Raw genomic sequence first — 24,713 nt, forward strand, 5'->3', positions numbered from 1 at the left:
TACATTATACAAGCTCAAATGGCAAGAGGTCAAGTCTTATACTCTCAGAGTATTGAAAATGCCAGATTGTTTCCAGTTCTCAGAGGTCTAAGAGTCACTCCTTCTAGACCAAGAACCAGCTTAACAGTTGCCTGTCTATAGGAAGGGTGTAAAAATGCCAAATGAGAACGAAAGGGAGTGCTTGATTTGCCAATCATTCCACAAAACCTTAGACCTGTAATTTGTGTCAAGTACCTTCAAGTACTGAAGGCTAATGTTCAAGAACAGCATTACTCTTTACCAAAGCCCACATTAAACTCAAAGCTCTGAGCACCTTTAAACATAGCCTCAAATCACATGCAAGCATTTATTTCTGTAAACAGTTTCAGACATTCAAAAAGATCTGTTGACATCCTGAGTGTTGGAGGTTGTATCCAACGTGCAGTGGTTTCCTAGGGGTAATGGTTTAAAGTGATTAAAAGCAAGCAATATTTTTTAAGGCTATGGCCTAAACAGAGAAGCAAATAACTTCCGTACATAATACAGAGAAAAAAAAAAATAATCTTTTTCATAACGTGAAAGAATGAGTAACAAATTCCATGTAATTTTTTGTTGGTTTTTAGTAACCTCAGTTCTGTTACTGAAAACCATGGCTATCCTCTGTATCCTTAAGTCAAGTGTCGATAAGCCTCCAAGCCTCCAAGCAACAGTGCTGGTAGGGAGCTACACATGCATCCTGACACTTGAAATGCACCGCTCCAAGACGCTTAGTTGGGGATTACAGCTACTTCTTTCTCCCCAGATCTACATATACTCTTTCTCCTTTTAAAGCCAAGCTTTGAAGGTATTTTTTGCATTATTTCTTCTACCTAGCCTTGCTCTGATCCTGAAGCTCAATCACTCTTGCCCATCCTACGACCTACCCTGCAAATCAGTTCTGCTTTCTGTAACAAAGTCAGCGAATAACTGCATTTTCCTCTGTTCAGAGCTGTTTGACCTTCTTCCTTTTCATCAATCACAACCTTATCAGTCTCCTAACACAACCAAGTAACAAGGGCACAACTCCCCTTTGCAAACTGAGACAGTTGTTTATAAAACAGCATCAAGATTTAGCGTCCAGTCACTAAAGGAAATCTCTTCCTGGCCATGCTGAAGCTGGATCACTTGACTACATCACATAAACACACTTTTAATAAATTAGATATCAGAAAAGACAGTTGCTGAAAGCAGGAAAATAGAAGAGACAGTCTGCTTATTTTGTCATATCAACAGCACATTATTAATGTGTGTTGCGAAGTCTGGTACAGTTTGTTACACATTAGGAGCATTAAAATGCTTCAGATCTTACAGTATCACAACCTGTAACACTTTGTAAGCTCTGAAAATAATACAGTTGTCAGCAGTGATTCTCTCTAGAAACTACATTTAACCATTTTTGCTGTCGCTGCCAAAATTGGTAATTAATGTATGTAACTTTCTTCCTTGTGAGCAAATAGCTTTTGAAGTCCAATAGTCACTAGATATAAATTAGGCTTACTGACAACACTGACAGTTATTTTGAAATAGTGCAAAGTGAAATGACTGTTTGAAGTGGTAAAGAGGTTCTTTAGCTGTCCCAAGGCTGGTTCATTACGCAAGTGTTAACAATAAAGCACCATTTTAACTATTTCTCGAAATGAAGCCAAGCCATGCAGATTTCTAAAAGAAGGCTTTTCACTGAATCTTCCACATTAGGGGCTTATAAATTGGAAGGAATTTAGTATATCTTCACCAAAAAGGTCATTGTGACATCCGACCTCTACTTTAAACCTGTTTTCCATGCTGGACAAGCCTGAAAGGATGACTATCAAGGATGTCATCCACATGCTCTACAATGTAACTTCCACTTAAATTACCCACTGCCTTGCAAAACAATATCAGAAATGATCATGGAATGAGTCATTCATCAAGCAAGCTTTTTAACATTATTTCAGAGCCAGCATAAACCAAAGATTCTTTCATTTTTGCTCTAAGGTTTTCCATGTCAAGAGAGAGAAGCTGCTGTAAACCTTCATGGGTCTTTTAATGTTATCTGTGGCAGAAGCAGCACAGAAGAAAAAAATCCAATTCATCACATTCATCCTTCATGAAATTTCAGCAGTACAACAATTTCATATTCCCATTTGTGCAAAACTTAACAAAAGCACTGAACAGCTTGAGACGTTCAATAAATGTACCTTATTATTGAAAAAACTAAATACAATCTGTTCTGGCCTTGACTGAGACCCATGAAAAGACGTAGCTCTAAAATTAATTTGCATTGTGTAAACAAATTAATTCATTGTCAGGCTTTATCAGCCTAAAGCATCCTCTCTTCCATGTCCATCTGAAGAACGGTTCTCCAGTTGCAAGCACTGTGTTTCCTACTGTACTTAAAATATATCTTTGATTTAGAAGCACTTCTCTACTATATCTCAATGAACTCTTATTGATAGATGAGAGCAGAGGTGCGTCAGAGCTGTGTAAGCATGGGATCATTTCTGCTACCTCCAGATCTTTAAGGCTTAATTTAGAAGTCTGAAGCCAAGCCTTTATCAATGTCAAAATTCTTGGATAAGTACATGTGCCAGCTGCTGGGGGTGCACTGGGGGCATGAGGAGGTCAGTGGTAAATTCACATTACAGTGTGACAATCTCTCATGACATCACTGGTATTGATAAAAGAATATTAAATGAATGCCTTTCTGTATATTGCTAACTCATTTCATCATGCGTCGTGTTATTAGTTCAATATAGCAGTTAAGAACTATATGGCAGAATATTTGCCCAAGTACACATGCTTCTTTCTGCTCCTCAAGGGGACACACTTTAAATCGATTGCTAGGAGCTGAAAAAAATATATTTGGGAAAACTCGAAAACCTCAGAACATGAAACACTGAACATGAGTTAAATTTCAGAACTATATGAAAAAGGTAGATGGCAGAGACACTATAAAGAGAAGGTACTTTAATATTAAAGTTTTTTGTTTTCATATAGACCAACTTCAAACTGAGTAAACATACAAGAATACATCCAAGAAAAAAAAAAAGAAGAAATTAATATCAGTAAGTAATGTGTTTTAGCAATTATTTTCTGTTTTCCATTAGCAAAAAAGATAGTTGAGATTATTGTTCCTGCATTCCTTCAAACAGGTATTTAATCTAATCTCAATCTTCTTTCTACCCAAGTCAACGGTCTCAGTAACGTACTACATCCAAGCTGCCCTCAATACCACTTCAAGCAGGGGTAGAGCGCAAACCTTTATGCATCCCTGTACAGCCCTTTATCATCCATTAGAGCATCCTCAGTACCTGTCAAACACCCAGGGGAGAAGGAATGATAGGAAGACCTGAAAGTTAGTTCAGGTGGCCATTCATGAAAGGCAGTTCTCCTTTCTTCCTTGAGGAGTCATTCTGGGGGAACACCTTGCAAATGAGGCTGCTACTGCTACCTGGGAATCTTCTGCCAGCTGCTGAGGCCAGTACTATCACAGCCACAGGAGGACTAAGGATCTAGGCCAATGAGTTTTACCATGGAATTTGGTGGAATAGGATTACAGGCTCATACTAGGTATTTGATCCAAATTGAAATGATATAAAGTGTGTTTTCTGCAGAAGTTGTATTTTTACAGATTCCCTGTGAAGGCACTTAGCCTGCACGAGGTGAAGACCTACTGGCTTCTGTAAGTATGATTTACACACAGAGACCTTTGGCAGGGTTGGGATTAATGCAGTAGTACAATGAATTCTTCATGCACAAAGGAAAATGTACAGCACACAGCACTTCCACTGCTTGCTCTGAGCAACAAAACCCTGAGTTTAAAATGTTAGTTGGTGGTTTTTAAAAGTGCCAGGTCCCTATTCAGTTTGCCAATAAGCAAGTGTGTTTAAACAGTTGTCAGCTCACTGTGCAATGTATCACACACATGAATATATCACTAATGATATAATTACTTGTGCATATGCTGGTCACGCACTTCCAGCAAGCAATTAGCCCAAACAAAAGTATTGTTTGAATAGGATCATGCCTGATTTACACAGTACCAGTCTCAGTAATACTAGTTTTGCAAAATTGTAAGTGGTTTTCATTTGCTCTTAATCCCTGCCTCCTTTCCCCCCACCTTCCCATTCCAAATCAGAAACACATTTCTCTTTATTAGGGAGCTAATTTCCTTATCCAAGTAATATTTAGGAGGGGGGAAAAAGACTCAACCAAACACAACTTGAAAATAAAGAGGTCCAAATTTAAAACAAAAGTAACAAAATTAAAAAAAATAAATAAAAAAGGAAACCAAAAGCACCTAATATCACCTTCAGATGAATTTCCAAGAAAACACCAAATGATGCATTTTATCTTCACAGAGCCTTACAAATGCATGGCTCTAAATTCTTTGAACATGATGTAAAACTCCTTATTAACATCTGTAGGATTAGTAAGGAGTGCCACAAACCTGACCTCGTAATTTGTTACTTACACAAGATGTCCAGTTAAGAAAATGGAACTACTTTTAGGATTCAGTGGAATTTGTGTTATCCTAATATCAGCACACTGGCTGAATAGAGACTGCAAGTCAGTGTCCTACTCAGCTGAAGGGGAATATTTCTAACATAATGCTGAAACTCAGGTAGCCAAGTCTTAACAGTTGCACCTCTGGTGCTTAGATGTAATTAAGTCTATCAATCAGCTCACTCTCAGAACAGACAAACGATACCACCAGGAGTGTTTGCTGGGGAAAGGTTCGCATTGTAGAAAAACGCCTGAAATAACTTATGCCCGCTTGAGAACAGCTTGTTTCATTCCAAAGAGAATCTTTAAAAGAAGAGTTAGACATTGAGATTCAAAATGTTGAGCCTTTTTAATAGCTCTGAATTCTTCTTCAGGGCATCTACAAAAACATCATGTCACAGCACAACACAAGTTTCTGGCTCCTTCTCACAAGGGGAGTGCTGGAGCTTTATGTATTTGGGTAGCAAGTGTGTCGTTAAGTACAAATCTTACTCCCTCCTCAGGATTAGAGCTTGTCTTCACTAATGTGTTAATTTGAAATAAGCTTGTCCCTTGCATGACTCGTCTCCAAGCCCAAAAATTTCTAGCTCCATTTCACTGGTGATTTAAATGCAAACTAGCTGGCAATGGAATAAAAAGGCTCCGACTAGGAGCAGAAGCCAGCAAGCAGCTGATACTCAAAAGCAGGCTGCGAGTCACATATAGTTCCAAAGGCAGACCAGGGAGGATGGCAATCTTCAGCAAGTGCAGTGGGGAAAGCAGGTGAGAAATAAGCAGAAAAAAAGGCTGTCAGATCAGCTGGATCCAGAAGACAGCTTGTGCCTATGTAATAATTTGCTTTATATGTACTTACACAACAAACACAAATATTTACTGCTGGCTGACTACAAATACAAAGGTGGAATAATAGGTTCCATTGGTTTAATTTTACGTTAATTTTATAAGTCATCCAGATCATGGATATTTACTCTCCCAGTTTGGCATCCACTTGATGCCAAAGAAAGCTTACTTATTAGAAGAATTGTAATAGCCTCAGCCTGTGCATTACAAATTGCACAACTAATTGAAAACCAACTCACTGGTTTCTACCTTACCTGGTGTAACTAAACACTCGAGTCTGAAAGTCTAGATTTTCATTATTTTGATTACTTACTAGGTGGTTTCAAGAAGTCCATATTTGCCACTCTCTGACTGCTTTTGTTTTTTTAAATAAAACTATATTTCTTCCTCAAGATTAGACTACATCGTGCCATATGCCTCATTCCTGAATCAGGGGTCCTTGCTATGAGTTTAAAATGGTAAACATCATAACATTTAGAAGGAGCAAGGTCATCTAAAAAGCCAATTGGTCAAGCAAACACTTTCTCACTTTGCATTTTTTCTTTCCTTCCACCCCCCAAGAGCTGTTGCTTTCAGCCTATCAAAGTGGAAAGCTACTTCAAGCATATTCAGTTCAACCAAGTTTTCAGTGCTGTCCTTGTTGGTGGTCCATCATATGGAATGGTTTTAATACTTGGAAGCAATACCTTAAGTGTCAGAAAACAAGAACATTCTATTTCTTTAAGAAAGCTTTCCAGTACTACTAGTATTCTGGAAAAGAAAAAATTCCTCACAGTAGATTAAAAGGTGAAAAGCCAAAAGAAATCAGAAGGAAAACCAGGAAACTATTCCTTATGGCAAGGTTCAACTTCTATGTCAAAGTCGAGGGACAGGCTACTACTTATATATTTATTTTAAAACTCATTCAAAAATGATAGGAGAGGGGCATATTTTTTTCAGACTCAGATTTCTAATGGCAATTTCTTTGGCTATGCATCAAAATCTCTTTGGTACTGAGTTAGATTTAAATTACATTGACACAGCAGAATTTTAGCAATGCAGTACTCAATGCGCTGATGCAAGACATAGCTTGCTGAACAATGGAGGAGCTATAAGAAAATGCGCAGTGCAAACATTTCTGTGTTTCTGGTTTTTGGGAGCCCTCAAAAGTATTTGCTTTGAATCACAGTTTTTCCCTGAAGATAAAGTAGTAAATGTGTCAAAGCTGTAATGTAACATCCTATTCAGATGTCACGTCAATGAATAGAGATGACAGTACTTAATCAGGTCTTGTGAGGTATTTTCTTCTACCATCAAAAAGGGGGGGGGGGGGAAGACATATTCATTGAATTTTGAAAATATCTAGCCAAAAAAAATCATCTGCATGTAATTCTAAAGTACACACATCGCAACTGAATATGCAAAGGGGTTAGTGCAATACTGTACAAAAATGAAAGCACAGCCCTGCCAGACTAAACCAGAACAAATTGTACTATCTTGCATGTACAACATGAATCCATATGTAATTTCGCTGGGCTAAGACAGAGCACAGTGTGTTCCCATTAATATTTACTCATCTTCCATTTCAAACTGTAAGCTTGTCTTTTCAGATAGCAAATACTTTTGAATATTTAAGTAACAGCTAGTTCTATTTTACTGAGATTACTTACTAACAAAGGAATGAATGATCCTGATTAAACTGGCTCCCCGCTTGAAAAATATCACACACAACAGCCAAAGAAAACCCCTTTGAAACATTCCTGTGTTTGGAGGACGTAAAGGAACTAATCTTGGATCATGACGATGATGATGATATATAAAAATAATATCCATCTATCCCAACAAATTGGAAATTTTATTGACCTGGATATGAGGAATAGTGCAAGGGGGAAACATAAGAAAGGAACACTTTTCCTGCAAGGTTCTCAACATCTTGTTGGTTAGCCAAAAGAACAGAGGTTGTGACCCACCCTCTTCTCCCACCCCATGCCAAAGTCTTAGGAAGCTCTCATCCCTTAATCTGTTCTGCTCCCTTCCAGGAATACAAAGGGAGGGTGATTTTCACGGTGGATCAGACACGACTTCTCTTGCTTTGTTGGCATCAAGTGCACAAGGTTATTTCACTTCTCCAATTTTCAAACAAATGAATGGATCTTGGGATGTACAGGAACACCAGGACTCTGTTAGGTATGTCCACAGAACAATTCTGGTGTTCAGGAAAAAGAAAGGAATGTATTTCCCCCAGGCCAACACCCACTCACAGTGTGCAGGATAGAAAGAGAATTGAACGCTCTGGTTTAATACTTCCTTCCATTCATACAGTAAATGTCATATGAAAGAGTAGAATGAAACACAGACAACAAGAAAACAAACAACATTTCAAAGCTTGGTTTGACCACATGATAGAAGTTAGTTTTGTATGAACATTTCAGCAAAAGCATAAGTAAATTATAACTGTACATTATTACAAACTTATGATTAATGTCCTAGAATGTCAAGGAGAATAGTCTTTATAGTTACCAAAGAATTGTTGGTTTACTCATTGGAAGGTAAACTGGAGATACAGAACAGTTCCCATCTGCATTCAAGGTGTTTAGATTTTTAATAAATAATGCTTAAGGACAGAACTTCCCTTCAAAAGAAACTGCTGCTGATACAGTTGCTTTTATTTTCAACAATCTGATGTTTTAGCACCACTTTCAGTCTCAAGAATTCAAATTTAATTCTATATTGTTCGCTAAACAGAGCGGGCTTCAAAGCTGAACTATATTTGTGAAAGAACAGAAGCTGACCATATCCCTGATCCAACTCAGATCCCAGTGGAATTAATGGAAAACTTTCCATCAAATGAATTAAGCTTGGCTTCTGTATAGGCCAGTGCTGGTATCTGAGGGGGTTTGGAGAGGGGGATTAATTTTGGTTTTTAATCAGCTGTCATTCACATATTCCAAACAGTGTATTCAAAGACTTAGACTATCCGCTGTTTGGATTTATCATCTTCTCTAAAATGTGCTCAATTTAGTGGAAACTGTATTGATCAAACTGTATAACCTTTATAGTGTTTTTCAACTACTGTCATTAAATACAGCCTGAGTTGCACCTGCATTTTATTGTCCTGTAAGTTATTGCCTTCCCAGGTGTTTGGTCCAGGAGACATCTTAGATAAGTACCTTTTCTGTTGATAATCAAAATCCTATAGGGTAGCAAAAGCATGAAGTATTGTATGTATATTTCAAATCAGTTCACACAAATTACAGTAGCTCAGCATGCTTTGTATTTGATTTTTTCTGCTTCCTTTTGTCTTCCTAAAAAAAAGACTCAGCTAAAAGCTTTAATAAACTCATCTCTCTTCTCACTTCAGGTTAGTGGTGAGCAAACTGCATTTCTCCTGAAAGGAGACCATCTTTCAAAATAAAGCTGCCAATCACTTGACTTGCATACCTTGCGACTGCAGGGCAAGTTTGTCTCCTCTCTCATTTTTACAGGGAATGTTTCCTAACAAATTCTCTCCTCTTAAGAAATGTACTGTAAGTGTCTATGAATGTAATTCAGACTGTTTTGATGTGAAGTTCAACTGACTTCTGGAACACATTGTGTTATGAGTAAATTTCCACAGCATGCCACACATTTCCTAGGTTTACTTTAGATCTTTTGCCAAGATTAACAGCATTTCTTTCATGTTGCTTTCTTTACATTTGTATCTATATTCCACGTTTAACATAATGGGTCTGGAGAAAGCATTAAAGATCTTTAACTTTACATAATTTGTTGCTGTCTAAACACTCTGCTTCATCCATTATTACACTTTGCATTTGTTTCTTTATGATTCACTCAACCTTCCCCTCAGAAAACTTCATGAACTACTAAAACATGCTGATTTTTCACAGGCTGGGAAATGCAAGATCTGCCTCATACTGATTTATCTATGAAATAATACAATTTAGGATAGCTCGAACAATTCACAGAAAGGACAGCCACCTCTAAGTCCTACACATTTTACAGAACTAACTATAAACATCTATTAACACATCACTAAACATTGCTGTTCCCCTACATCCTATTAGTATAAGTAGTTTTCTACAAATAAGTGCCTTGATTTTCATCTCATGTAGCGTGTTATTCAATTTGCTATGAATTTGATGTGCCTTCAAAAGACAATACACACTTTGTACCTTAGTTTGTTTCCCAGTAATGTATACCTCAGGGTTACACGAATGTGAGAATTTATCATTTTCACATGTGGCATACTGACCTGGTCATCATAACGGTACGTGAGGAATTGTTCCCCCGTGGTATCCTCAAGAAAACTCCCCTGTGGAGAAAGTGCAAACTCAGGCAAGAAGTATGCACCTTGGGACTGCTCTGCTCTCGTCTGTAAGAGATTCAGAAAGGTCACATTACAGCTACTGCAAACACAAGTCAAAATTTAAGCAAGCCTCTATGCATATAACTACAGAGATTAGACTTGAATTTTTTGGGGGTGGGGGGGCTGTGTTTCCAGGCACAGGATTTCTGGGTGCATATTTTGCTGCAGAGGTCTCTGACAAATGCCAGATGCTTAAAGGGGTCCAAAACCAACCCAGATGCTTCAAATAGCAGAATCCTCTATTAAACAAAGATACCATCTCTGGCTTATCAACCATCACTGCTGAAAGACACTGTGAAAACTTCACTGGAAAGCAACATTAAGCTACACTTTCTTTTTCGTTATACTCTTCACCGGACAGTTGCTGGCTGCTGCAGGTAACAGGGTTTTGGTTAAATACAGTGTAGGCATTCGCACAGGAAAATACAAAGACAAAACCATAGAATAACTCAGCCTGGAAGACATCTTAAAAGCTCATCTAGTCCAGCCTCCTCAAAGTAGGGTAGCCAATGAAACCACAACAGTGAATTACTTTCAGATCCTGCAGGAAGATATTACCGCAAAGAAGAGATCAGAAGGGAGCAGGGAATGGCTGGACCGAACACCAGGCAGTGGTCTGTATCATTCTGCACACTATTCACAACTGGTGGAGAGCAAAAGTCATACTGCGAGAGGAAGAAGGGCTCATTTTGAGCTATAGAGGAGCTAATTGTGTCAGATTAGGCATCAGTACCTCCAGCTGGGCTGACATCTGGGCCCTTATTAGACAAATGGCTTTTGTGTAACTGATCTATGCATGTTCAGTAATCATAACACACCTGATATGTGCTAGACATGCTGAACATGCTGGTTGAACACTCTCTTATTACACTGTACATCTAAAGCATCCCAGATAAGTAGTAAAGGTACTGCACAGACTCTTACATCATTGTTCCTACTACACTGTAACTTTAGCCTGGGAAGCTAATTGGTTTGCATACTGGGTAAAATAAGCAATTATCTTCTGAATGAAGACTATTGAGTCCAGCTGTGATGGGAGAGAGTGGAAAAAGCAAGCAGATGAAAATTACCTTCCAAAAGATTGCAACCTTTCAGGAAAGAAAACTAGGCCTGAAATGTACAAGTTTCTGCTGGACATTTCTCAATGACTGCATTCAATAAACAGGGTTTCATTAAATTGTTTGTTGTATTTTGACATATACATTGTAATTTTACATGAAAGCTAGCAGTTTCCATCAACCACTTTCCAGACTGTTGGCTAGAACTGTACCAAATATAGGTGTGTAATCTCAGTGCCAGATAACTAGAGAGTTCAAAAGTAATCCACATAGTTTAAGCAGTTTGTGGTGGAAAAGGAAGGCAGGACCTTTTGCAGTTTCTCTCTTGCAGTAAATTCACTTTCTGAAGCTCACAACTCATCTCATAAAAAACAGATGACATGTCATTCGAAATACAGGTCCAGAGAATCTTCCGTTGCTTTTACTTACTCTGTTCTGCAAAAGAAGCTGTCAGCTTCTCAGGCTGTAAACCCCATCATTCCTGACAGCATTAGATGAACATACTTGTTTCAAATCAAGCAATCTTCATACAAACTAGAAATATCTTGCAAAGGACATGTCTAGACTAGGGTAAAAGGTCGTATTTTAGCATGCAAGACTGAACAAGATTTGAAAGAGGATTTTTTTCATCAGGCCTGCATAAGAGCAATTCATGTTCACGTCATCATGACATTTCTATAAAGCCTATTGCAGCAGTGGTCTCACTTGCACACTTTAGCCAAGTGACTTTTTATGCAGAATTAAATCATAAAATAAGAAGAATAAATCTACATTTGATAACAATTTCCCCATAAAGCAAGCGAGGGCCACAGTTATGCTTCTTGCTGTATCCAAGCTGGCTGCAGCCGATGCAAACCTTAACATGTTAAGTATAACCCAGACATGAAACTGGCTGACATAATCTGGCATTTTTCCCCACTGGTTTCACTGGGCTATCGATAGATCCTATGTGAGGGAATATGGCAATGATGTAATCCTATGATTTCAGCACAGGACTAATGGATAAGAGATATGCATTCTAAATCTCGGGTGGCCTGTGTTAAAGTACTTTTCTACCTCAGTGTCCCCAGGTGTAAACCACAATTACAACACCAACTGACACATATTAATGGTGTATTGTTTAGTTCATATTTGTAAAATACTTTGGAAAAGAATAGTGTTAAGTGCTAGCAATTTATAACAACAGTCTTGAAAGACCTGCCCAATCTACAGACAGAAGAGAATCCAAGTAAGCCAGCACACTTCTTAGATAAATGTATATATCACATTGTTGCCTAAATTCCCATAAACAAATTTGTCAGTAGGATATGCAGTGATTAACTTGCTTGTGTTCCTCATCTTCATAAGCTAAATATTTAAAATAGAAAGTCTTTGGACATTCATCAGTACTATGCTTTGAATAGAAAAAATGCCAACTTTTGAAGCTGAAATAACAATGTAATAAATATGACACGAAAAACTAAGGGCTTCTCTCAAATACATCAATTTTCATATTACAAGCTAATGAGCAGCTAGCCACTGGAAAAGCAGAAGAATGCTTGCTAGATTAAGGCAAGCAAAGCCTGGCTTCCAAGCCTGGAAAAATTTAATGTAAACGATGAACGTTTTATAAGGTTACACAGGAGGTTACAGTGGAAACTGATCTGCTAACTACAGCAATAGGTACTGCTACCTATCCCATATAACTAAAGTAAGGAAGAATCCAGCAAAGCATTTAATGAAAAATAAAAATCTACTAAGAACACATTATGAACACATTATCCTGGCAAACCAATGCTGAAGGCAAGTAATTACAGCTGATGAACAACCCAAATCAGTATCACAGTATGCTAGAGATTGGAAGGGACCTCGAAAGATCATCTAGTCCAATCCCCCTGCCGGAGCAGGAACACCTAGATAATGTTACACAGGAATGTGTCCAGGCGGGTTTTGAATGTCTCCAGGGAAGGAGACTCCACAACCTCCCTGGGCAGCCTGTTCCAGTGTTCCGTCACCCTCACTGAGAAGAAGTTTCTTCTCAAGTTTAAGTGGAACCTCTTGTGTTCCAGTTTGTACCCATTACCCCTTGTCCTATCATTGTTTGCCACTGAGTAGAGCCTGGCTCCATCCTTGTGACACTCCCCCTTTATATATTTATATACACTAATAAGGTCACCCCTCAGTCTCCTCTTCTCTAAACTGTAGAGACCCAGCTCCCTCAGTCTTTCCTCATAAGGGAGATGCTCCACTCCCTTAATCATCTTTGTTGCCCTGCGCTGGACTCTCTCCAGCAGGTCCCTGTCCTTCTTGAACTGAGGGGCCCAGAACTGGACACAATATTCCAGATGGGGTCTCACCAGGGCAGAGTAGAGAGGAAGGAGGACCTCTCTCGACCTACTAACCACCGCCCTTCTAATACACCCCAGGATGCCATTGGCCTTCTTAGCCACAAGGGCACAGTGTTGGCTCATGGTCATCCTGTCGTCCACTAGGACCCCCAGGTCCCTCTCCCCTACACTGCTCTCTAACAGGTCGTTCCCCAACCTATACTGGAACCTGGGGTTGTTCCTGCCCAGATGCAGGACTCTACACTTTCCCTTGTTGTATTTCATCAAGTTATTCCCTGCCCAACTCTCCAGCCTGTCCAGGTCTCGCTGGATGGCAGCACAGCCTTCTGGCGTGTCAGCCACTCCTCCCAGCTTAGCGTCATCAGCAAACTTGCTGATAGTACACTCAATTCCCTCATCTAAATCGCTGATGAATATATTAAATAATACCGGTCCCAGTACTGACCCTTGAGGCAGTACAGTTAAAAAAATAATCAAAGCTTCAAATGATCAAAGAACTCTTTTGTATTGACTTACCAAAGTAGCAGAAAAACATCTTTTCCCTCTAGATATAGGTACCTTCAAATAACCTGCACAGGTTCAAAGCACTTTCATTCATACTGAATGCAAAATGCACTGTTTCCACTTAGTCCACTTTATTCCCCAATGAGGAATCTACCAAAATTCCTTGTAAGGCTTTAATATTTCTATGAACATTTTTGTTTAAACTTAACTCAAATTTCAACAATCTCTGGTTTTATAGTATATTGGGGATCATCTCTGAATGATTTAGCTAATCTGATATAAATTCATGTTTTAAGCTAGACTGCAAGTGCAAGTTTCAGAAAACAATTACATTTCATGCTAGTATTGTAAGTCTGTTTAACAGCCAGTTTAATGTTAATAGCTTTAAGTTAAACATTAAGTTAAACAAGTACACTTAATATTTAGAACAGGCATTTTAAAACAGCTTTTAAGATGATCTTAAGCATATGAAGACAGTAGAAGGTGATAATGTAGCCAAAAAAAGATATAATAATAATCATTGCATAAAATTCATTGAAATTAATATATCAGGGAGCAAGGAAGTACGACAAAGAAGAAAATTTAGAAGTTGGAAACAGATCAGTGTTTGAAAATCTTTCCAGGCATTGGTTAATCAAAACATGTAACTCATTAGTCGGAAACAAAAAAAACAATATATGTCTTCCATGCTACATCATTCCACCTATGTGAGCAAGGAGAACTACCCTGATAAGTAGATAATGCATGTAGGTTCTGGGAAGTGTAAAATGGCTCTGTTCTTATTCAAAGGCTCATGCTGCGAGCACAGCTTTGATCTCAGGTTGTGATTGCTTCCTCACTCATCACTCCCCACCTGAGAGCTTAAAGACTAAATAACTCTCCCACTTTCAATTGCAGAAGACAACATGAATAGTTTATATCCAAGCTTCTGGATTTTAGATCTCCTTCCACTGAGAGTTTCATGTTGTCATTTTTACTGCTGCCCAGTTTCACTGCTCTATATTCTACTCTGACTAGAAGCATCTGCCCAAGTTGAAGTTGCTGGATTTGGGTATTCTATATTTTATTATATTACTGAAAGAGGGATGATTACTGAGTGCTTCCCAGCCAATGCTGACATTAGCAAGTAGTGTGGCCAAGTAGAACTGAATCTGCAGACAAAAATAGTGTGCATGAACAGATGCCCACATAAAGCATATTTTAAAGTGAGGGACTCACTTTCAACTAGCTCCTATGGACTGTGTATCTCTCAGTGACCAAAGCACAGTAGGTGTGCTGCTGGGGCGCATCTTCTGGTTCAGTTTGACCAAAAATGAATCCCATTAGCACACTGAAACCACCATGAATTTTTTTTCCTTAATAGCCAGGATTTATATTAACTATCGCCACCCAATTCATTTGAATCAGAGCAATCACTAAAATGTAGAGCTGCCCTATGACTGAAAATTACAAATATTAATCATCCGCCATTCCTTCCAAGTAACAGATTAACAATTTCATCCAAGGATTTAAACTGCTATTGTAATTTCAGATAAATTAAAAAATGTAACAGTGTACAATCCGAAGGGATCACATGATACAAAGGCTATGAAAAGATCAACTGGACCTCATAATAACAAGTCACTATTCTATTTAATCACTCTAATTATTCCATATTTATATATAAACAGCAACAGCTTTAGAAAGTGAGCTTTCTGCTAAGCCTGAGTAGTGAAAGTCAAGAAGATGAGAAAACAGATGAAATATCTCAACTGACTTGAACATAGATAGAAATCAAACACTTATCTTTCAGGTACAGAGGAATTTTTAATTTTAGAGTTTGTTGGCACCAAGAACCACATTAAGAATAAGAACTATGCTCTTATGTACACTTCTTAATGCAAATCAGCATTATCTAGATTTAAATCAGTCATTCCCTGTCTAAACCTGTGTTCTTGCTAAAATTGAGAGCATGATGAGAACAAACTGTTTTGTGTAATGAAAAAGATTAAAACTTAAAAATTATCTATTTTAAATGCCAAAGATGACAAAACACGACACTTCCTGAAACTGCCCAATATCTTGTTTTTGAAGAGAAGCAGACAAAGCTTAAAGGTCCAGTCACCTAAAGCTTTATATGTATACGTACAACTGCGCTATCCTACCCAAAGTAAATACTATGAAAAAACAGACCAGCACAGTGAAGGCAGTTTGCTTCCTATACTTTTGTGGCTCTTTGATTAGTTCTTGCTGAAAGGGGAAAATTGGGAAGGGTCTTGAGAGCATTAGCTTCCAAAAATCACTGTTTTAAGAGAAAAGATGGGAAAAAAAGGTAAAGTGGGAAAAATTATCTGCGTTCTTAATGACTTGTAAATACATGCTTGTCAGATTAATATGCATGGCAAGTCCAATCATATACCAAAATGTGTGCCTTCTCATTTAATTCAAGTTAAATATCTGTCTACTAAGCTGCTGTAGCATATGATCTATGCCCCAGGGAAGTAATATACCAGCTAAGTAGCCGTTCAGTTGAACGGATTTTCAAGGACTCCAGCACAAAAAATGTTAGATAGAGAATAGCACTCGAGCTTCACCAAAACATGAAGTGTGTAAGCAGATAAACAGGGTCACATTAACAATTCAGAACTTCAGATATCTCCAGAGCAAGCAATCTTGATGAATAAATACCTAGCAGACTCAGATTAGCTTTTGCCATGGCCAAGATTTACGGAAACAGCTTCCTAATGCTAGACACTCTGAAACATTTAAAGACCCAGCAAGTGAACTGAGTTTCCACAGAGGCTGCCAGCAGCTCGGTATTTCTGGAGACCAGGCCAATTATTTAATTATTAATATTAAACCAAGAGGCCAGCATTTCAAACCAGAATTAAAGTATAAACGTCATCCTTCTGAAAAAAAAAAAAAGGCAACAAACACCAAAGGACTCAGCTGAACTGATGAAAGACGCGCTTCTTCATAAAAGAACCCTCAAACACTGAACACAACTCTCAGATTTCATCAGAGAAGATACAGGTGAGATGCCAACACAACCTGAAAGACTGAAGCAAAACTTCTTCCACAGAGAGAACTCAAGTGTCTTTTAAGTACTGCTTTCCCCATGGTGTATGCTTTGTATCAGTTAAAGGCAAACTTCTGACATATTTGATTTAAGCCCAAATCTAATGATTTTTCTCTCATCTCTCATTTTAGACCTGTTTAGAACACGTAGAAATAAAACAAACTTGGGTAAATGTGACTCTAATTTGAAGACACATACAAAGATAAGCAAGAGAATTCAGAATTATTTTGTATAAGCCTATTTATGACAAAGTAAAATGCTGTCAGCAAGCAACTTAGAAACTGAAAATTCAGCTTGTTGTGGTTTAAGCCCAGGCTGTAAGTCAGCCACACAGCACTCTTGCTCACTCCCCACCTTTGTCCCCCCCCCCGCCTCCCAGAGGGCTGGGAAGGAGAATCGAAAGAATGTGACTCCCATGGGTTAAGAATAGTCCAGTAACTAAGGTATAACACAAACCACTGCTGCTACCACCAAGAATAATAATAATGATAAGGAAATAACAAGGGAAGAGAATACGATACCACTTGTCGATACCCATCCCGACTGAGCAGTGAACTAGCCCTTCTGGGTAACTGTCCCCCAGTTCTACATCCTGGGCACGACATGCTGTGGTACGGAATACCCCTTTGGCTAGTTTGGGTCAGGTGTCCTTGTCTCTGCTTCCTCCCAGCTTCCCCTCCTCCCTGGCAGAGCATGAGGCTCAGAAAATCCTTGGTCAGAGTAAACATTTGAGCAGTAACTAAAAACACTGGTGTTATCAGCGCTGTTCCCAGGCCGAAAGTCAAAAACACAGCACTGCACCAGCTACTAAGAAGGAGAAAAAATGACTGCTACTGCTGAACCCAGGACACAGCTATTGCTTGAATTGTGTCTATGATTGTAAACTGAATTTAAGCAATAACTACAGTCATATTTATAAGTGCAAGAAAGCAACTGCTCACATCATTTCCGCTGCTCAAATGAAGCCCATCCTGTGCCCATTCAAGCTCTAGGAATCATCCCACTGATAAATACACTCAAGATCCTTTCATCAAAACAAGAGTGCTCAGACTAAGCCCTTCTTCATGCTGTAGGTTTGTACAAATTAAAGCCAACACTGAACACAAGAAGAATAATAGAGATCATTTTGGTTTTAAGATACTATCTTTCAGTCTTTTCAAAAGGACATTTCTACCAGATTTGTTCTTGAATAAACATAAATACATTTTCTTTGGCATAGCTTGGTCTGCAGACAGATCAACACATTTGAAAATCTTTTCCTGTACCTTCAAGGAATTTATACTAGTGATTAGCTTTTGGATATTTATCAGTAGCTACTTATGTTTTTCCTTGCTTTGGTCTGGCTAAAAGATTAAACTTCTTACTGAAAGGCTGCAGGAGTATTTAGCCAAAATCTCATTTAGTTTCAAAACCCAGCTTAAATATCAAGTCTGTTTCATATTTCCAAAAGAAATATGAACCCCTGAGTTTTCCTTCTTCCAATGAAGCTGCTCCTAAACTCAGTGTTAGGCAGACTCTACTCTCTTTCCAGAGGATTGATTTGATGTGTCTAATATTTGGTTTTAAATGAGCTGCACTAGCAGACTGAAGTTGCTCCTAGTGATATCAATGGCAAAGTTCCCACTGACATCCTTACAGGCCCAAATACATCTGCAGCAAGACAACATCCGTTTCAATATAACTTTTACTAATAGGACTGTGAATAACACTAGATATTCAATGCTCTTGAGCTTTGCAAAAGTGAGAGCCGAGATGAAAAATACAGCACTCTGATGGGATGACCCTAGAGCAGTTCATGTCCAATTATTGTCAGAAAGTTAGTGACTGTGGATCAAATTCTGCTTTCAAAATATGCAATACCCAATTATTTCCCTAAGTCTTTAGTTTGGCCTTGGGGGAATGAGCACAACAACATTTAGAGCCAACATAAAAGCAATTTTATAGCATATAGCTAAAACATACTATAAAATCTGGGTATTAGGATTACCACTGAGAGTTTCACATACAAAATGTACAAAGCCTATTCCTAAGAACAAGATAAAAGGTTTGCAAAGATATGGATTTACCAGTAAGAAGAGAAGAAAGAAGCTAACAAAAAAAAAAAATCCAGTAATTTTAATCCCTGTCTTCTGTTTTTCTGCCCCAGGGCTGATACTACTTGTATTCCCAACATAGTGGGATGTCTATTTTCTGTCTCCTTACAGATGCCAAGAGGGTGTATTAAGGATGCCAGTGGCATCGGTGCTGAAAGGCTGAGGGGAGCTGGCAGTATGGGGAGGAAGGACCGCACCTGCTGTATGGAAGGGAATTCATCCTTGAACTCATACCTCCTGCATGCACAGCAGATTGCTGTTTCTTTACTTGTTTATGGATTTTATATAAGGGTCTTGGTTCAACAGTTTATTTATGTCTTATAACGTGAAATTCTAACAGCTTTGAATGGTGAAGGAAGATTCTACCTGTAAAATCTGAGGCTTCGTGCTTTGGGGGAAAGGGGAGTGCTTGGGGAGTGTTTTCACTTTTTTGTTTTAAAGATTGAAGTTTTACTAAAATCCTCTTGATGAACACTCCTCTGTGCCTCAGACAGTGAAAGGGAAGGGATATCTTGTAAAAATAATCTGGAAATGAGAGAGAAAATACTATTTCATTAAAACTTTAAAGTCTTGCAAGCAAGACAGATGTAGCTGACTAAAGTCATTAAGAAAGATTATTTTTTATCCCTTTTGTCACTATATGTTCCACTTCCAAACAAAACCCTTTTTATTTTATATTTAGTAACTTAATAATTGGAAAGATTTTTGTAATAAGTCAAGCCCTTGTCATAAATCAAGCAGTATTGAAGCATGTTCTCATGGAACTCTCATTCACTGAAGGTTTCTGTGATCTCCATAGAAAATACATGCTACAAAAGTACTTAGCAAAGAAACCAGGATAACCTATAATACTTCTTTTTAGAGTTCTGTATTGTGCCTTAACCCAGCAGGCAGCTAAACACCACAGAGCCAATCACTCACCTGTCTGCCAGTGGGATGGTGGAGACAACTGGGGAAAAAGGTAAAACTCATGGGTCAACACAGAGACAGCTTAATAGGACAAAACCAGAACATTGTTGGGTACTGAAAAAAATATTGTTAGCCACTATCAGATAAAAAGGTTAATGATGAGATAAAGTAGGATACAAGACTTTACACAATACTTAGTTCCTATACAGCGTATTACAGAGTCAGAATATAAACTTAGTTCTTATATACTTTCTCAAATGACTCAAAGTTGTCATGATCCTCATTTTACAATGGCTGCTCTCAGGAGAGTCTGGCTAAGAATGACATGGGACTCCTGACTCAGATTTTCCCGATTCTTTTCATTTAAATTATAACCTTAATGTTATTAATGTTATGTTATGTTAGTGTGATTATTTATATTTAATTTCCTTTTGAGTTTTTTCTTTAACAGTGATATAATTTGAACTGACATACTAACATGCTTTTCATATACTTCAGTTGAAATTGCGCCTAAGGGCGGTGAAATTCTCATCCATGAGCTGTATAAGGAAAAAAAACTCTGGCACTCAGAAGCCAAACACCTGCTAGAACTAGTGGCAGATCCAGATTTTTAAGAGAATTCCTGTTGCATAATGAAAACACAAAGAAGGGAAATGTGTGGGGCAATGGAATGGTATTAAAACCACAGCACTTAGGGGAAAAAAAAAAAAATCCTAAATGGCTGTATACTTCAGAGCTAATTTCTGAAGATCTTGACATTAAAGATGTGCAGAAATGCAATTATAAACAAACCTCTGTAACGTGGGGAAGGCTAAACAGTGACTCTACCATACACTGCAGGCCACTGCCATGCCTTTCGTTGCTAATGACAGGGAATTTTCTCCCTGCCATCAATCTCAGTACATCTGCTTCTGATTCAGGTGGCAGGGGAAAATTGGCAAAAGTATTCAGCCCAAAAAAAAACCCTGCCCTAGAACTAGTAATTTTTCTTCATTGCATACTGTTTATGCAATGTTGTCATCAGCAACAGCATAGTGTTTATCATGAACTGAACAGGTAGATGAAATGTAAGAAATTGCTCAGCTACTGTAAATGACTGCAGTCTCCTAACAGACCTGGCAACAGGCAAACTCTCAACCACCAAGAACTGGAATAATTTTCCAGTAAGAAAATACACCTTTGGTGCAACTATTTGAAGATCAAATAGCCCAAAACTCAACCAGGAGAACCAAGGGTATGCAACTAAGCAACTTCAACAGATTAGGAAGTCAAAAAGTTTCTGATAATAAGTATCTATCATGACAAAAGATCTCAGTGAATGAGACCCTCAAAGTCCTATAAATACCATATAAACAGGGATAAGATCCAGTAATACGAAGAATAAGATGGCAAGATTCCTTTTCAGACAAGTCAAATCAGTTTACTGTAGGATACAAATATCCCTCAAAAAGAATATACTTAAGTCATACACACAAAGGTCAGTCAGCTATACTAACAAAGTAAAATAACACAGGAGGCAAGAACAATCTTTATCGATCCTCAGTGTTTGCTGACCTACTTCAATGACTTCACAAAGAATACACACACATACAAGGCTGTGTAAAAGCTTGTGAATGTAGATTAACAGAGAGAAATTGCTCAAGTAAATGGAAAACTGGCGCCAGAACTTCTCTTGTATGTTACAGGGGCACTAACATGACCTGCACAATACAGGCCACAGCTCTGAGTGAGGAAATTTCTTCATCAAGCTCATTGCCTCTTTTTAAAATAGGAAACATCTTCTAAAAGATTCAGTCACTTTAGAATTTATCAAGGAAGAGAGAGTACACCAAATGTACACATTATTTCCACATTCAATTACTTTCATTGCTAAAATTCTGTACATTTTTTGCTCTGAACCTGCCTAGATTCTGATCGAGGTCTTTGGGTGGGTCTGTAGGAGGTTTTTTGTGCTATATTACACTGTCCTTTATGATGATCAGAAACAATTTTCTCCCCTTTCCTCAAAAAGGATGGGAAAGGTGGTGTGTGGTGGCCTAACAGCACTCACAAATGACCAAAACATTTATAAACACATTGCTGGTAGTACTGTCCCACGGAATGGGAAAGCTTGGGCTAACAGTGTTCATCCACCTTTTTCAGCAGAAGGCTGACAGCACCTGCTACCATCTTGTCAACACATCTTCAAAGAGGGATGCAGGTTGGGAGACATCCTGAAGTTCTAGTTACAAAGACAGACCACCCTGAATAATAGTGTAAATAATCAAAATGTTTATCTTCCCTGCTACCTCTAGCTGATGAATCCTTTCTCACCTGAAAGAAATTAGACTGTAGAGAATGCCACTGCCAGATGTTCACTCTCAGGCCAACTTGTGATTTACAACAGCTCAGCACGTGAATGTGTCTAACACACGGCGAGGAAAACGTGACTTTTCCACCACTAGTTTTCCATAACTTCTGATAATTTTAGTGATATTAACCCAGTTCTTCATCTCCTCTTCATTCTCCATGGCAATAAGTCCCTTTGCAGGGTTTATGGACTGAGCAGCCTAGCACATTGACTAAGTCAGGCACATTTTCACAATAAGGAAGCAGTTAAATGGTCATGGCTCTGCTGTAGGAATGTTGGTTTAAGGCTATTAATAAGGCACATGAGGTGAATGCCTTTCAGCCAAGCTCCCTCCATGTGTGCACACCTGTTTCAGCAGGATTTTAAAGAGAAATTCCCAAAAGAAGCTGTTCACAGCACAGTCTCTAAGTCTCAAGTGCATTTTTGCAAATACTCTAGAGCTTTTAAGCTTTTTGTGCTGTAGTGATGTCAGGAATACTGATAAACCACCAGGTAAAGCACACTGTTCCCTGGAAGCTATTTTTCCCTATGAAATTATCTTTGTCTTATTAGCATCTCTGTCATCTACCACTTTGAGACAATTGCCACTGACTTCCACAATCTTGATAATTCCTACCTGATCTGCTGCTGCTGAAATGCTTTCCCTGATCCAGTCCCATTGCTCAGACACTGCAACTCACTTCTCCAAGCATGCATCCATACTATTACATATTTGGTTTAGCCTCATTTAAATCTCAGCTTAACTATTCCCCCAGTCCAGTGATGCCAGTTCTTGACATCTTCGATCCATCCATTTTCTTATTTCCTTTTAATATTGTTTTTTTCTGTGGGGGGAAGGGGGTGGTTCTCCAAGTGTACTTTGCCTCTGCCGCTTGCCAGGGAAAGCATCTCAAGCAGGGCAAGGTTTTAACTGTGCATTGTGTTGAGCCAGACACACTGTCCAGCATTAACAAAGCAAAGGCTGACTAGAAAAAGGTCAGTAAGTGAACAAAAAGCAAATAATGTAACAAAAGAAGCAGAAGCAACTCCCCCCCAAAAAAGTAATCTCCAAATCAGAAGAGACCAAAAATGAAAGAGGACCTACCATTAATCTGAGGATTGTCCCCTTCCTGGTCACAATTCATCTACTAGCTTTAACTGACAGTATTTCGTGAGTACACTTACTAATAAGCCACTACTAAGATAACTGTGTTTTATCAGTAAAAAACAGAGCAATTAAAAGCTCACAACAGGCACTGCAGGCATCTGTACCCTGACAACTGTTAAGACTAATGGTCATTAGTTTAACGTACAATGTGTACAGTAAAGCAGGACGACTGATATGGTGAAGGGGAAAGGGCTCTTACCGAGGTGAGAAAAGATAAACACAGGGTCTGCTGCTGGAAAGAATGAAATAAATCCTCTGAATGAACCAGAATTGCTGAAATGTTCGAAGACACAACTGAGCAAGTCAGACACCAAATGAAAATAGAAACTGCTAATTCAGAACAGGATCCCTGCCCTAATCAGGATAGTTTCAACGCAACAACTTTATCACCCATCTTCCATGACCAGCGAAGAAATTCCATTAAGCAGTTTTAAAATGTTCCAGGTGATTACAGAAAGACATTCAAAATGAACATGACAACAGAAGGAGGATGAAAACAACACTGAGTAACATCTGTAAGCCGAAGGCAAGGCATTGTCTCATATTTTGGAATTAAGTATGATGCCCACTAAAATGCTCTGCATTTTCTTTTTAAATATTTTAAGCACCAAGTGTCTTCGCTGTGACTGATCTCACTAACATAGCATTTTTAATCCTCTAATGGTATTCCAAATGAAACCAGTAGCAAGCACAAGTGATTTAAAAAGGTATCACAGAAGGAACAATGAAAGGCCATGTGATTTTATTCCTAGTCAGTCATCTTTTATTCTCATTCAAACAGCTGAAGTTGAGTGGATTGCTCCACTATATATGCATTACTCTGGGAACTTGGCTACCACATCCACAATATGTGATTTGCCAATACATACCACCTGCACACTGAGGGAACGGAAGACCTTCCTGTGGAGGAATATCTTCCCATCCTGTGTGGGTGTACAGAAGCAGATGTGGACGTACAATGGATAGCTCCCAGGACAGATGAACTGAGACGTGTCATAAGTCATGCATTGCTTTCCAATAATGATTATCTTTCTACAGGAAATTTAGCAGAATAATTTTCCTCCTCTGGAAGACCGCATTGGAGTTTATGATGGCATAGCAGATGGCTAATATAGAAATTGTCTTGTTTCCTTCTCTCCTTAGCAGTTTGAAGAAGCTAACTGTAGGGGGTAATAACTTTTCAGCATGTACCTAGTTGCTGGCATTTCACTGAATCTACTGGCAACTGAAAACTAGACACAACTGAATACTAAGTAGAGGCTGTAGCTAAGCTATTTAAGAGCCCTGCTACCTTGACCAGTACTGAAAACACTGTGGACAGACTGATTTACTGTTGCTGCTGCTACAATCTAATCTCGACACATTTGCCTTGCACGCAAAATGAGCGGTTAGCTTTAAGTGATAGACACCGTTTAGAAGGCAAGACATTTAGCCTCCCCTGCTTCAGCAAAGTGGACAATACCCGTTTCTCTCAGAAGCAGGACAGCTACTAAGGAACAGCTTTTCAAAAGGAGCTTGTATATACTGAATTCTAAGAGTACACATCATCTTGGTTTGTACACTTGACCTTGTCTTTTGA

At 38.6% G+C, this 24,713-nt stretch overlaps 1 protein-coding gene across 6 annotated transcripts in view; it reads right to left on the reverse strand.

Moving 5' to 3' along the window:
* The window catches only part of ADAMTSL3 (ADAMTS like 3), a 180,202-nt gene that overhangs the window by 138,117 nt on the left and 17,372 nt on the right, over positions 1 to 24,713 (reverse strand). For all 6 annotated transcript variants that reach the window (XR_008975027.1, XM_057429785.1, XM_057429861.1 and 3 more), the window contains exon 3: positions 9,575 to 9,694. Coding sequence is in view for 5 of the 6 variants with exons in the window: in XM_057429785.1 (XP_057285768.1) it covers positions 9,575 to 9,694 (120 nt within the window). In the remaining variant the exon portion in view is untranslated. The remainder of the gene's footprint in view (positions 1 to 9,574; positions 9,695 to 24,713) is intronic.

The sequence above is a fragment of the Pezoporus wallicus genome, unplaced genomic scaffold, assembly GCF_028554395.1.
Source record: "Pezoporus wallicus isolate ANWC-B61680 ecotype Strahan unplaced genomic scaffold, APGP_CSIRO_Pwel_v1 contig_3952, whole genome shotgun sequence".
Classification (NCBI taxonomy): Eukaryota; Metazoa; Chordata; class Aves; order Psittaciformes; family Psittacidae; genus Pezoporus; species Pezoporus wallicus.